Source organism: Ambystoma mexicanum, chromosome 3q, assembly GCF_040938575.1.
Source record: "Ambystoma mexicanum isolate Mex_15411 chromosome 3q, UKY_AmexF1_1, whole genome shotgun sequence".
Classification (NCBI taxonomy): domain Eukaryota; kingdom Metazoa; phylum Chordata; class Amphibia; order Caudata; family Ambystomatidae; genus Ambystoma; species Ambystoma mexicanum.
Genome location: NC_090926.1, coordinates 1,092,444,168 through 1,092,460,432, shown reverse-complemented (window position 1 = coordinate 1,092,460,432; position 16,265 = coordinate 1,092,444,168). Strand labels below are relative to the sequence as shown.

The following is a 16,265-nucleotide window of genomic DNA, read 5'->3' as shown; positions in this document are numbered from 1 at the left end:
TTGCAGCATTGGCACACTATATTAGAAGAGTTATTAGAAATTCTAGAGAAGTGGCTTACTTTGTTGTGACATTGTCTTTTAAGAGTTGTCATTTTTGTTATTTAATATTTTCGTCACCAGTGGGACACTTGAATATGTCTAGAATTATGCAAGAAAACAGTAAGATTTAGCCCTTCTAATATTCCCTTTTTTTATTTTTTGAACCATTGTCTTTTTCATGTTGTCATTTTCATTTTTTTACATATTCCTTTCTAGTTGGACATTCCCAACATGTCCGACCACGAGCGTACCAGCAGTGATGATGTTATTATTTGGGTTCCGAATCCATTGCCACCGCGGAAGAAGGCAACTGGGATGGAAATCACTGCTGACATTTGGTGCTTCTTTAAAGTTAAACAACACTGTTCTAGAAAAGAGGCAGAGGAAGTGCTTTGCACATTCTGCAACAAATCCCTACGCGTTGGGCCTTCCAATGTTCCATCTGAAAGCCTGGGACTATCTATTATGATTACTCATGTAGTGTGAGTCCACTGGGATAACGTCGATAATGACTATAGGAAAGTGCACAAACATTATACAATAAAAATGCATGGGTTCCATTCCTTGAGTACACGGACATCAGCACCACTTGCAGCACTTCCATTCACCAGTGCAACAATATTACAAACTGCAAATTAAGCTTCAACTTCAGCAATGTTGTCAACTGCACAGTCTCCTGTTTTACCAACTCCCAATCTTTCCATGATGCAAGTCATGTGTAGATGATGGGCTTTATTACGAGCCTGGCGGTATCCCTGCTTCCTGATGCCACTGGTGCCACCGGCTCATTACGAGTCAGGCCGCCGGGAAGTCAGGTGTCGGTAAAAATGTAAGTCCCCTAGGACTTTATGGGAGTGGGGACTCAGAAGCGCCTGCACCATTATGAACAGTTCTGGCACTTCTGTCACCGGCCTGCCTACCGTGGCTCCTGCGCCTGGCAGGGTCAGAGTTTCTTGAGAAGAGGGTGGCTTCAGAGGGGAAGGGAAGGCTCCAGTGGCAAAGGAGTGGTTGCAGAAGTCAGCCAGGACAGGAGCAAGGGTGTCAATGTGGTCCTTGATGGTTTTGGAAGAACAGAGAAGAACCTGTTTTGACAAGACTTTCATAGATCGGACTTGTCTAGAAACCGCATCATGGGAGAACAGAGGAAAGGAAGAGAAAGAGGGAAGAGAGGTGGCCACAAGGTGGCCGGAGGTAGAGGAGAGAGTAGAGGGAGGAGGAGGAGAGGACGAGAGGGTGGTCCTGGGTTTTAGAGATGAAATGAGAAGCCAGGGCCGTGCGGAGGGCCTGGGAGGGGACAGGAGAGGTAGAGACTGCAGCAAGATTGGCCAGCTCCTTTGGAGCAGGCGATGGGCCAGTTTGTCAGAGGATGCGCAAGAAGCTAGCCATTTCCTCTCAGCCACCCTGCCCTTGTGTTTTAAGTGTGACAAGGTCAGAGTCATACCAGGAGTTGCACTTGGCTTTGGGCTTCAAGCGGATCCTCATGACAGGGGCAAGAGCATCAAGCGTATCACAGATAGAAGAGTGGAGCATGGAAAGCACTGTGTCAGGATGTGAGTCAGTCAGAGGAGGAGGAGGACGAGAGAAAGTGGCAGCGAAAGCCTCAACTGACATACGCTTCATGGTTCGGATGACCGAGAACATAGGTGCAGTTCTGGAGTTGACTTGGCCTGAGGGGTAGTGAGGGAGAGATGGAAGGAAAGGAGAAAGTGATCACTCCAGGAGAGAGGAGTGGTGAGGGGATTAGAGAGGGGGAGGTCTGCGCAGATCAGAACATCCAGTGTGTGCCCTGCAGATTGAGTCGGGCCAGAGGGGAGAATAGAAAGAGAGAGAGAGTCGGAGAGGTAGTGAAAGAGTCCAGAGGAGGGCCAGGAAGCATCCAGGTGGATGTTAAAGTCTCCACGAAAGGAGGAGTTGAGTGGTCGAGGCCAGGAGGGAGGTGGAGAGGTCTGCCCACTCAGAGAGGAAGGAGGTGATATGACCAGGTGGCCGATAGATAGTAGCCACGGTAAGAGAGTGGCCAGGACTCTTGAAGCCTGATGTCTTGAATGTGTAGTCAAGAGAGGTGCTATATTTGTGGAATGGTAGAAGTTAATCGCTGAATATCTGATTACCTGTAATTCTAATTTCTTGTTTTAAGAGGCAGTTTCCCCTCTTTTTTCTAAAAATAAAATAAAAGGATCTATACATATGTTGCTTTTTATTTTAATTCCCTTTTTTAGATGTTTCATTCTTACGTGTTTTCATCCCCTATTCCATCGCCCTTTTTCCGTCCCGTGAAATGGCCCTTTTAATGGTGACCATTTAAGTTACAAAAATAGATCAAATTGAACACATACTGAAAAATATTATCTACCATTAATACAATGAGGTAGTCTGTGGTATAGGCCACATAATAAAGTGATATGTAGGAACATACATGGCAAATAATGTAAAAGATTGGGTTCCAAACATTTTGGACACAGTGTGTGACCTCGGTATTCCTCAAAACAGCCTCCATCTCAATTACTTGTCCCCCAAATAGAATAGCCAAACTGCTGCACTTAGATCCAGTTGAAGTACTTTTTGAGGAACAAGTGAGAGTGTAAATGATGCTGGTCCGCATGCAGCAGATACGTTTCAAGCAACAGAATTAACTTAGTACCCAGGGTTCGGTGATAACAGAGTACCTTGCATCATTTCATGAGAGAATTAAGTCACTGCCATTAAGTGAGACTAAAGTGTTTCTCATGTTGAAGAGAGAAATGTGCTGCTCTTCATGTCTACTGCAAACAATAAATGTGAGGAGGAGTAGTTCCTTACAACTGTATTGTTCAAACCCCAAATAGGATTTTCCCTCAAAGCAATGGGTTAATTTAATTGAGGGAATATACCAACAAAGAAACAAGATAAAATACTGACGTGGAGTCAGACCGAAGTGACATCAACATTGAGAAATATTGAAGGTGCACCTGCATGACAAAGACTAGAGAGGAGAAACATTGAACTAGAAGATGAAAACAGTTGCCCATCATTAATTTATTAAGGCTAGGAATGCATAAAATGTAACCAATGTAGTGGGCTGATTCTGGTGATGCAGCGTCATAATGATATATGCTCCATGTTCTTTTAAATGCATTGATTGCATTGATTGCTGTTTAAAATAAGGGTGGTATCTCCCTCATCAGCATCTGAAGTGGACTACAAACTTACATGACGGAACATCAAAATTCACTGACTATAAAACTATTGGAGTTAAGATATATTGAGAATTCTGTTATATTGGTTGGTAAAGCCTTTGAGTAGTCTATCCAACCTTCCATGTTAAACCGGTTAAGTATGTGGAGTGTGATCACAAATTAGGAGGAATGTCTCCTACCTTCTGATGCATGCTTCGCCTCTACTCATTTTTGTGGACCAATTAGAGGATAGCTTAGAATCCCGTGATTGTGCTTAGGGAGTTACCTTAATAGCAGTGTCCATAAGAGCATTTGCATCCTCAAACCTCGTTCAGTGGTGTTCCTCTTCTTCATTCAAAAAAGGCATTAGGGCTGCCCTAATATGTTTGTACAATTGGTCTAATCTGGCATCAATGTTGAAGGGGAACTTGGACCAGGTACTGGTAAAGCTGTATAGTGGTTCCACCGAATGTTACACATTTTTGAGCCCTGGCTATGTTCATAATCTTTTTTATGTAGAAATAATAATCTCTAGTGAGAACATAATCTGTTAATTTCTTTTGTTGCAGTAATGTTTAAGAAACACAATGAATTGTATTAAGCACCAAGATTTCCTCATATAGTTTGCAGACAAATGTTTTGAAATCCGAATCCTGAATCATGGTGTGAAATCTCTCAAGAAGTATATTAATCCTATGTGACCTATTTTCCTCGTCGTTGGCTTTGTCTGCTAGTCAACCGTATTCTTCATCCAGCTGCTGAAGACTTTTTGCTAGCTGGGAATACCAGGTGTTTATGCCTTTTGTTGCAGAATTCACAATAAAATATAATTTTACAACCATGTTTTGTACTGTATTTTACACCAAGCAACAGTTAACATTCACATGTGAAGTACAAACAAGCACACATAGAACAACGCAAACACTATTAACATCTGAGCACGTTAACAACAATCCAAAATAAGAACGTGAGTTAAGGTTTTAGGTTTTTTGGTTTTATTTTATGTTATGTTTTCATTCTCTTCTTCTCTCAAACTCTCTCTCTCTTTTCAATGTCAGTTCTATCCTATCTTTCTGCTATCACCACTCATGTGTGATGCTTGCTTACTTCTGTTTCTTCTCTTAACCATTCTCCTTCAGTATTCCACTCTGCTCCCTTCTACTGGCCCACCCTCTTCTCTTGGGTTCCATTCCTGATCTCCTCAATCTTGATTCTGTGCTCTTCGCCCTTCTCTCTGCTCTTTAAGGCACTTATTACCAGCCATGTCTGACTAATCGCTGTCAGCTGCCTTCTTCCTGGTCACCCTTTCATCCTTTCCTTCCCTCAGCATAGTCTTCCTCCCTTTATTGGTCCTGCTGATCTGTTTGATGGTTTCACACTGTGTAAAAGAACTCAGAAGCTTAATGGTGCTTTTTATTTTTAATTAACACCAAGGTAAGAGTGCAATGGACACGTTTACTTAGCTTACACCTATCTAGTCTCCATCTTATAGGTAGGTGCAGATCTTTGATATCACTAATCCTGGATAAAGGTTGTCTAGCAGTACATATGACAAGTATTTACTAGAGTGAGAACAATGCCCAGTGCAGAACATTTAAATTATCCAATGTGCCAGACAGTATCTTTATTGGATTTGAGTCGAAGCTTAAGAGCAGAGCAGAGCCTTCAGGATGGCCACACTACCTTTTTGGACGAGTGTGTGTATGCCTCAATGCATTCCGACCTGAAGTACCTCATTCAAAATCAGCTTACTAACTTCTCCCATGATTCTATACTAATCTGAAATGCATTGCCCCTGTTACCTCTCAATGGACACTGGTTTTCGTTCCAGCCTCCAGGATTCATAACCATCAATTGGAGACATCACCTGACTGTTGAACCCTTAAAAATAATGGGAGCGGCAATCTGACTCTAATCTACACAAATGGCTTTCCCGCCAACCCAACCCTTTATTTACTTCGCTACATACTTCATTCACCAGCATAGTATGTATTGTTTTCTTTAAATGAAATTTCCATCAACCTCCACAGAGAATCCATCGAGAATCCATCCCATATCCTGTATAAGAGACTCATTAGGATTGTTTCTGTATCTGATACATCTCCAATTAGCCCAGGAACTCCCAGCTAAAAGAGCCATCCACGACCCTAGCCATCTCTGCAACCAAACCAATTCAACAATTGTCATCCTCTCTTCCCATCTCCCACCACACAGCTTTCCTGCTAATACATGTTATATGTATTTTCAAGATTCTGAAGGGTTTGACCTATATCGTCGTTCACCACTAGCACTGTGTCATTCCCTAGATGCAATTATAGGATCCAACTATCCCAGGAGAATTGGCTTGATAATTAAGTTACTACCTATTAGGGGGATTTTAGAAACGCCTCAGTATGATGGATGACTGTTTCTGCATTACAGGAACCTTTCCCAGTGCAGTGCTACTTGCAGAGTATCCATCTAAGCAGTTCCCAAGCATTGTCACTGCCGCACAGCGCACAATGGCCAATTACCACTATTAACCATTGTCCATTTTTTATCCTTGCAACATTCGATTCTGTCATTTGTTGTGCTAAGTGACCAAACCACACCTTTACATGTGAATGTTCGTAGTGATTTCATTGAAGGAAAAGTAAGGGTTGCTATATAAACATTCAATGTTAAGGCTTCAGTTTATACTGCGCCGTTCCTAGAGATATCTGAGAAAGAGTAGAATGTGTTAATAGCTTTATCAGGAAAAAGTCTGCATTTCCTCAATGAATGCTGCTAACCTACAATTTAAACCTTCCCCTCAATCATAATGCCAATGATTTTTTAATTACTGAATATTGTCAAAGAAATAGCAAAGTGCGGAGAGTGTGCGTGATTCATCTAAAGACGTGTAGCTGCATTGTGACATACTTGCATGGCTCTATCACACAATCTGGGGGCTAATATTAAACAAGCTCATTATAAATAAGACATAGTGATAGCCTCCTTTGTTACAATTCTTCTGAGAACCTTAATGATCATGCCGCTGTCAGGCAAGACTTCTATTTCATTGCCACATGTGAAGCATCCCAGAATAACTGATGTTGCAGCCGACCTGCGTTGGGGAATCGTGTATCTTCTTCTATGCCACCAGCCCTTGCATGGCCAGTGCAATGGTTTCTCTTTCTCTGTACTCTCCATTCATTATGGGTGATCTCCAAATACAAGTAGGAGGGGCAAAGACCTAGGAGGGAGAGGATGGCCTGGGGATGCTGTGTATTATCCTGCTGGGAGGAGGGAAGAGGCTGCTCCATAGGACCACTCGGGAGTTAGCTATGAATGCAGACTTGTTTCACATTTGCGGATGCATGATGTGGAAACATGCATCCATGCACCACCCACAAAAGATGAATCCTAGCTGTCTGAGTGAGACTATGGCCATAATTACAAGTAACTTCACTGTCCTAATCCCACATCCTAGGCAAGTGCCCTTTCCATAGAAGGGGACCCTGCACTTAAAAATGGCTTTTGAGTCACAGGATGAAGGAATGGACTTCAATGAGTCTGAGAATGTCTCCTCTATCTATCGAAAGTTGCAGCCGACCAGAGCAGATGACTGGCCAGCCACTTGGCCTTCACTTTCAGGAATGGATTGACATTCATGGATTCACATGAAACATCTGTGACAGTCAGAGTAGCGTCAGGATGGCAGTCAGAGTAGGGCCAGGATGTATTCTACTAAGGATCAGTGTGTGCAGGACACACAAGGCTCCGTGCTTTGTGAGTTTCCATTACCTCGCTGCATTGAAGGAGAATTGGTGATGCTGAGCAAAACTCAAAAGATGCTTAAAATAATCACACAAGACTCCTTTTAACCTTTGCCTTAGTATTGTCAAATTGAGTCAAATACACAGAACTTTACTTGTCTCTCATGTGAATATGTCCAATTGTTAATGTTATTCTTATTTCATTTTTAATTTCTCTATATTTATAATGTACTACATTATGTATGTTACAATCATATATGCATCAAAAAGAGATCACAACAAGCCGGCATCGGCCCTTCATGAGAGTTATATTTGCTCAATGAATGTTCTCCTCTTCCAAACCCATTTCGTGGAAGCACGCTAAGCACAATTCAGCCCTTGTTCAGAAGGCATTGTCCGAGCAAAGCCTGAAATTAAGAGTGTTTCAATGACAAGCAGAAAAAATCCTGAAAGCTGACAGATATTGAGAGCGCTGTATTAGCCTGTGATCCATGGCCCAGACCAAGGAAGCGACTGCTCATGCTCAGAGCAAGCTTCCCTGACATGTGTGATGAGCCAATCCTGCCATGTGGGTGGAGATCCGGGACCTCCTGACTCAGGCAGCCAAGGAGAGACGTGCAGTGGTGGATTCTCTAGCACTGGTCTCAGTACAAATAAATATATATATATATACAGCTACACAAGCTGTGGAACAGCCTGAGGGCACAGACTAAAAGGACAAGCAAGGGAGGGAACCTATCTCTTCACATACATTTCTCATAGAACATCTAAGAATATATTAGATAAAGAAATTGAAGCTGCGGATATTCAAGTCAAGAGCACATCCGTACACATTGACAACGAACAGTGGAAATATTGGATTTCAATAGGCAGAATACGTTGTAAACTATTTTTAAAACGTCTACTGGTAACCAGTCATATTAGAGCAAAGTGGCTTTTATAACATCGTGGACTGGTGGTGTACACTCAAACAATCACTTTCAAATTAGGTTGTGGTGTTACATCATACTGAACTATATTTTGGGTTATTTTATTTTTAAAAAAAAGTTCACGGCATGCAGGGGAGTGCCAGCATTGGCAATTACATGATGGTGTGTCCCCTGCATGCATTTGTTTAACATTTTTACAAAAGTTACTTTTAAGAGTAATACCAGGCAAAATCTGCTTCACCTTTCACGTTTACTCTCCATTTTCTAAAAATGTTTTAATTCTTCCTGCAAATGATGCTATGCAGATGCTGTTTCCAAATAGATTCCTATGGAATATTCATGCTTTTAACAGGTGCTCAATGGAGGCGGATTCCATAGGAATCCATTGATGTTGCACCTGCATAAAAGTCTCTTCAGTGCATTGTATTTTAAGACAGAGCATTACAGCATGGCAGAGATGTTAACTTCGCTTCATATTCCTGCCCTGCCACAGAGCATTCAAGCCTGGCCTAGATGTTAACTTCGCTTCCTGCTCCTGCTCTTCCACAAAGCATTAAAGCATGGCAGAGATGTTAACTGTGCTTCATATTCCTGCCCTGTCACAGTATGGCTGAGATATTAACTCTGCCTCCTGCTCCTGCTCTTCCACAGAGCATTAAAGCATGGCAGAGATGTTAACTCTGCTTCATATTCCTGCCCTGTCACAGTATGACTGAGATATTAACTCTGCCTCCTGCTCCTGCTCTTCCACAGAGCATTAAAGCATGGCAGAGATGTTAACTGTGCTTCATATTCCTGCCCTGTCACAGTATGACAGAGATGTTAACTCTGCCTCCTGCTCCTGCTCTTCCACAGAGCATTAAAGCATGGCAGAGATGTTAATCCCCGTCATATCCCTGCTCTTCCACAGAGCATTCAAGCCTGGCAGAGATGTTAAATGTGCTTCATATTCCTGCCCTGTCACAGTATGACTGAGATATTAACTCTGCCTCCTGCTCTTCCACAGAGCATTCAAGCCTGGCAGAGATGATAATCCCCTTCATGCTCCTGCTCTTCCACAGTAGCACACAGAGGGGAGTCCCCCAGATGAACCATTTCAAACCAACTATAATGGCCTAGCTCCAATTTAAACTAGGTCACATTTCGTGAATTGTATACATCACCTCACAAAATGAGAATTACACAGAGTACCAGATTTTTCATTTAATAAAAATTGTTTTCATAGTTTTATTACGTAGGCCTTAGGTCCTACGTGCAATAATCATAAAAAACACCACACAAAGACATGTATCAATGTAGAAAATATGTACAATGCATCTATTAGCAATTACATGTGTAATTATAAAAACACAGATGACACCGCCAGGGTTTTGTGTCACTGAGCTGGGAGGGCACATATTCTAACTGCCTATCCCTATCTGGCTAACAAGTCACAGATGTGCTCTGCATGGCAGTGTCACCCGATAACAATGCTAAAACTAATTAGACATGGCACATAAAAATTGCGTCTGACCAAAACACACACATCCCGGGTCTACGTCCGTTGTGGCGTTCATGAGCCACATCACCAAGCTCGATTGTGCGGAGTGGTGTACCGGGCGTTTCGGCAGGGCATTAATTCTGCTGCCTTCATCAGGACCCCAACGGGAATGGAGTTCTGTGGATGTGATAAATAGTAATGTTACTGGCCTATACAACCAAATACAAATATCATCAGCAACACGAGGAAAAACTGCTTACAGTTGCTGGTGCAATTAACTAACAACAACATATTAGTGCTGAGGGAATTCTCCACCTTTAGAAACCCCAAACTCCTGTGTATGGGAGGAAATCCACCCTGGGACAGAGTGGTAACATAGATATAGAAACAACCTCCACCAAACCGAATTAATCACCGTGCCCTTCTCTGTTACAAGCAGGAAAAGGGCAGAAAAGTCAACACTCACCGAAGAACGTGGAAGAAAGGGAAAAATTGTACAGCCCAATATTATAATTCCCCTAAGAAGCGAAATGAGGTGCTACTGTTTCAAAATGCATGCATGCTGAGGGTGCCCAAACCCCCTTGTCCCAAAGTAAGGAGGTATACCGAACCCTCCGTCATGCACAGATAGGGCTAACAATGGCCCTGTACTTACTAGGAATAGTAGGGTGGCGGCCCCATAACGTATTTCAGAAGCCGTAAAAATGGCACGGAGGCCCAAAGAAGTGCCTCCCCATCGGCTCATCTGAAACCACAGGAACAAGTTAAAACACACATAAATCAATATACATGCCAGAGCCCTACTAACAAAAACGAAGCAGAGAGTGGGAGATTCACCTGCAGCTGTAAGATGAAGCAGGTGATAGGAGATGGTCACTCTCACGGCCCACACAAGGTATCGAGGACCGGTAGTGCCGCTCTAGGGGGAACAATGTCACGTGCCCACTGCCCCGACGGTAGACAGGAGAGGGGAGCCCTGTACCGTTCGTACCTACAGGAAAAACGCAGAAAAATATGCCGTTTCAGAGAAATGTAAATTCGAAATATGTTGGAACTTCACTATATCTTAAAGGCGTGGAAGCCACAGGCTTGCATATAAGTGTGTGCCATAATCTGCACCTTACAAAAAATCTCCCCCCGCGGTCTTATCCACGCGTGTCCCATTCCTACACTCATATTGCAGTAACAAATGCATCGGGTAGGCACCTACCTTGGGAGGGCCCACAATCCGAACGGAGCCCTACAGTTGAGGTTGTTGGTCTGAGCCGATAACGACCCGCGCCGTGAACTCACGGACTCAGGCTCGGTACGTGCTCGGAGATGAACTCTCCACTTGCCGTGTCTGAAAATCGGCACAGAGGAAGGGACCCAACGTTGCCTAGGCAACGTGTGTAAAAATAGAAGTCGGGCACAAAAAAAAGCATAGAAAACGAAATAGGACTCGGGAAAAGGGGCTGGCTGTAGGGTACACTTAGCCAGAGTATCAAAACCTACCCCAAGGGGCCTCATACAGTCTTTATAGCCAAATTCATATAAATGTGGCGTCCCTGTACGGGGACCCCACACACTATGGTCTGTCCGCATGAAATCACCCCGAAAGATCACAACCCGCATGGATCCGAGGCTACGGGGGCAAGGAAAACTATCTCCACGTTGACTGATGAGCATCACAATGTGTAGTGGGAAAAGAGGGAAAATCAAGGAAAACCACCACCGAAGGGGGTTATTTTCATTTAGACCCCGTTCTATGGTGTCTAATCTGTGTATCCACCTGGCTTCTGCTTGGTTAAGACTGCGTGTCGAGATATTGTGTTTAGGTAGGGCCTCCAGAATCCACCAAAAGAGATCCTCAGGGGAATGACCAAGTTGCATATAGTGAGAGACTAAGGGGGCCGTGATATTTTTACATCTGATACGTGACCTGTGTTCCACGATACGTGTGTGGGCAGGTCTCACGGTTTGGCCCACATACTTAAGGTTACATGGGCACTGAATGCAATAAATAGCATTAGATGTTTTACAGTTTGTCATGTCTCGGATGTCCCATTTCCTGTCTCTCACCTGGAAGTCCTTGATTTTTTTGGTGTACTTACATACAGAACAACCTCCACACGGGAAATGTCCTACAAGAGGCCGGAGATCCCATCCCGTAGTTCTGTTTCTCGAAAGCCGAGGTTTCGAGTGCACAAAGAGATCTCTCAGGTTTTTCTGTCTAGTCGTAGCAAAAAGTGGTGTTGGCTCATCACACAATTCCAGTTTGACCAAAGGCCAAAATTTTTTAATCAATTTCTTAACCGCATAAATATGCGTACTATAAGAGAGCATTAAATCATGGCAGAGATATTAACACCCCCTTCATGCTCCTGCTTTTCCACGTAGCATTAAAGCATGGCAGAGTTGTTAATCCCCCATCATGTTTCCTCTCTGCCTTGAAAGTAATTGGAAATGTTGCAAAAAGTGCAAAATCAAGGCATTAAAAAATGACCCCTGTTGACTTCCCATAGAGGCCACAACTTTGTGACATGATTCCCAACAGACCCCAAGTCCAAGAACCTTACCTCCACCCCAACGACAGCTTAGAAGACCTGCCTGGGCAGGGCAGGTTTTTCTGCAGAGAATATATCTTATACTCAATGCAGCGCTTCACATGGATTGGGTAAGGATCTGCACTACATCTAGCAAACCCCTGATCTTGGGGACCAGGCAAGTTTATTATAATCAGCAATGATGTGTTGGATCTACCATTAAAACCCATGGGAGATTACCCTAGCATGAATGGTCTACACTGAATGTCCATACAGGCTTTTCATTAGCATAACATGTTTATTTTTAATTAGGAACACACTGACAATAGAATGCCTCGAGAATGTATAGGGCATATATGTTTACCCATCCACATGCCTGCTCAACATGGATTACTAGCAGGGACTTGGCCACCACTACCTAGCTTCCTATTGACCAAAATGGTCACGAGCATTTTATAATTCTTTAACGAATTTCCCATACCTGGAAGAGCGTCAACCTGCATCGCGTAGGGACCATACCAATGGTGAAAGGCGCTATACAGATGACAATTACATTTCATTACGTTATTTTATAGAGATAAAGATAGGCATTAGAAACAGTAATATTAAAGAATAAGCAATTTCTTTTTTAAGTAAGTGTTTACATGATTACATTGCTAGCATCCCGGCTCTCTTCCTGTCTATTAATAAACCATACCATCAACATGTGAAGTAACCTGAAAAATGATGAGGTAAAACCGTACTTACAATAGTGCTGTTTAGAAAGGAAGCCTCGTGTTCCCGTGAAAGAGCTTGAGAGCCTGTCAGAAACCCAAAGCTTGCTCAAAAATTACAAATCTGCCACCAGTGCAATTAAATCCTATTCTGGTCAGAAGAAGTACACGGGAGAAGCAGGTTTCAATTTGTAATGCTTAAATTCGGACCACAAATTGGCTCAGTGGTGTTTCAATTATGAAGGTACACTGAAAGCGTCAAAAAGTAGAAATAAATGTTCTAAAAAAGGAAAAATGTATTTCAGTCACTGTCTGCTTAAAGTGAAGCTTCCTTTCAGCTCTGTTGGAGACCAGAGACCTCTTAGAGATCACCATTTTCATCTCCAATAGATCTGCTTCCTTGATGGCCATCTATGTGGTTTCCACAATCCCACATGACTAGATGAGCCTCGGAAATGCAATCTCCAATGATAAGTCATCAGCCTCTCAGCCGGCCCATCTGTGGCTAGAGACATTTCAGGCATTAATGGGTAAGAATCTTAAACAATTAGAGCAGCCTGAAAATTTTTCAGCAGCCATTTTTAGTATTGGCCATTAGGTGGCGCAACCTATAAGCTACATCTTGTGCATTGGAGTGAAGCTAGGTAGATGAAGACTGGTGAGGAGGGACACACAGTTTGTGGGTGTTCTTTGGTGTGTTCACTCTCATGTCCATGCTAAACCCTATGTCTAATCCCACAGACTTCCTGCCCTCCACACCCAAAACAAACCAGCCTGGTATCTTTTTGAGCTAGCTTTATCAAAAATTAAAAGTAACATCACACTTTGGCCTGCACAGTGTTCATTCTAGGTAGTCTGCTGTGAGGGATTGTATGGAGTATAGCTGTAAATGCACTACTAGTGTAATAAACATCTCTAACCCAATTGATTTACATGGATTCCTTGCACTGACGTCCCATGTAAAGCAAGTATTGACAAAAACCAACAGTTTTGATTGTGTACAGGTCAGGCACTGCTATCATACCCTCAGGGAATCACAGAACTTTGACAGTGCCTCAAAAATGCCTATCCAGTGACTACACAAACTCCCCATTAACATGTTTAAATCTTAAAATAATGAGGCATATTGTGTGGAGCTTTTTTTCGAATTTCAGGAAGCCATTTAAAAAATATTGATTTAGGCCTCGCTAGTTCACATACTAAGTAAGCAGAGAGCACAGCGCTGTCGTACTGTTGCTTAATCGATTTGACGTGATTAATTACAGGCATACATCCTTAACACTTGCATGTCTTCTGATGTTTTCCCCATGCAGGGTGATTAAAACCTAAGCCTGAAGATGGAGGATGCCACTGGCTCAGCAAATAATGCTTAAGATGATTTATCCATACACGACCTTGCAGCCAAGGAGCCCAAGACGACCTACTTTCTAGACCGTTTACAAAGTCATCGATTGGGAGTTGGCTTGATACTGCTGGTGCTGTGCTTAGACCTGATCATTTTCAAAGTTCTACGATAATCAATAAACACAATAACTGAAGTGCATTTCTTGTTATTTTTTTTTTATTGTGTTATCTGTTATCATCTATACACAACTCTGGCAAAATATATCTATAGAAATAGCGCAGTCATCTTACTGACATTTTAAGTTAAACGTTAAATTCACTCTATTTAAAACCGCAAACCAGCATTAGAAGGAAGGTTGCATCCTTCCTTTTCCTTTTCGTCACTTCATATCTCTCCATCTTCCTTTCTGTACCTGTCTCAGCATCAGCTTATTTACCTTTTATCTCCTCTCTAGGACCGGTTGTTGGTGGGGGGCCGGGGTTCATTAAACAAGTCTAATATGAAATGTACACTGCTTCTATCCATGGACTGTTGTTCCGGGGTGCACCAAGATCTATATAGCAATAAAGGTCCTGCTGCACTCACTTGTGAGAGTTTGTTGAAAAATCCAAGTAAATAGATATAGAAATATAGATGTGGGGAGATCAGCTATGGGTAGATATCCACTAAAGGCTTTTGAATGACATCTGATAGACAATGAGAGTGAAGCTTGAGTTGTCTATGGTGTCCCTCTGAACTCTCATGTTGAAGGTTATCCATCTACAATGTTATGTTGTGCTCATCCCAGCTGCCCCCCTTTTAAGGCCTCTGTGCTGTTCATTATGGGCTAGCATTGCAGTGGGTCTACATTGGAGGCATTAGGGACTATGTATAACATTAAAACATGAGCTTAGCAGTATGGGAAATAGGGTGGTAAAGATGCAGTAATTTAATGACCGCATCTTTACCACCAATCATGCACCACCAAACTACGAGTTTGGGGACAAGATGTAGAACATAATTCCAGAACTTACTGGACGTTTTTCATACAGTTTACCTCACAAACTCGGAGGATGTATCACAGGCAGAGTTACCACCAGTGGCAAATCTTCCATATCCCTAATAGAGTCCCGTGGAATCTAAAAATTGAGATCACTGCCATTCTACCACCCACAATCTGATGAATGCAGGATGTTTGTGAGTGGCTAACCCCCCCCACCCCACAGAAACATGAAAAGGAAAGAAACCACATGTGGCAGAGAAAATGCTTAATCCCCTTGCTGTGATGTCATAGTAGTTGATAATGACTTACATAATTTTCTGCTATGATGTCAGAGAAGGTGGAGACAGCATTTGGACATGCAAATAGTTGCCAATGGCTTACTGTGGAACACTATACCAAATGCGAATATTTTGAGCTACCCTGTATTCATCGTATTCTTGGAGTGGGGGACCAAAACAGTCTCTCGTCAATCCTTGCCTGCCCGGATCAGATTGGATGAAAAAGGGTACTACCGTTTCCACAATTTCTGTGGCCATCAGTTAACTAGAAACTTTTTTAAACCTGTTTTTTAAAAGTACCAGGTTTTTCATGGAGTCAGAGGCTCAATTAAATATATTTGTTATAGTGATGGTAATCCACTGCATAATATACTCAAACAGGAAGTGCATTATAGTACTGGTTCTGCCAAATCACAAAATCAAGGCCAGAATTTGCATAAAGCTCCTTTTCAATGCATGTCACAACATATTGCAAGCAGAAACTAAGGTCCATAGCACAAAAGACAACAATCTGCAGCGATACATTATCACTCAACCTATCAGCTGGTAAGCATCCTACCTGGTGTGGCAAATGGAACAGAAGAAATCTGAATATTGTAACAGACATGCCAAGGTTACCCTTCACTTGCCGAATCTCAGTGGAACGAATTTTGAGGTGTAGCATTATAGTTCAGTTGAACTTTCTCTCCAAGCCTTGGTCCTCTCTCACCTGGATGGTGGCAATGGTCTTTTGGAAGGCCATCCGGTCACTACCCTGGCACCCGTGTTGCAGCATGACTTGCCGGAGGACTGTGCAAATTCGACCACATTACCCCTCACTGAACTGCACTGTCTCTCGCTGTAAGCCCATATCATCTTTATATCCTGCTGCATCATCTAATAGGCTGTCATCCTGAAGCCCCAAAGCTACCTCACTGGGAAACTAAACATCTCAGGAGGCCTCTGATCCACCAGAAGTAAAGAGTCTGTTAAGGATTTCCATCAGGGGACACACACCTTGGTCTCGGCCTAGTATGTAGCGCACAACTGAGATGCTTTTCTACTTATTCTATGCAGATTCAATTTGAGATGGTACACCACTC

General features: G+C 42.8%; 1 protein-coding gene across 3 annotated transcripts in view; it reads left to right on the top strand.

Annotated features, from left to right (window-relative positions):
- LOC138581962 (coagulation factor XI-like) overlaps positions 1-14,116 on the top strand; it is a 349,622-nt gene extending 335,506 nt beyond the window's left edge. For all 3 annotated transcript variants that reach the window (XM_069652873.1, XM_069652874.1, XM_069652871.1), the window contains one exon: positions 13,892-14,116. In XM_069652873.1, coding sequence (XP_069508974.1) covers positions 13,892-13,907 — 16 coding nt within the window. In that variant the 3' untranslated portion in view covers positions 13,908-14,116. The remainder of the gene's footprint in view (positions 1-13,891) is intronic.
- The last annotated feature ends 2,149 nt before the right edge of the window (positions 14,117-16,265 follow it).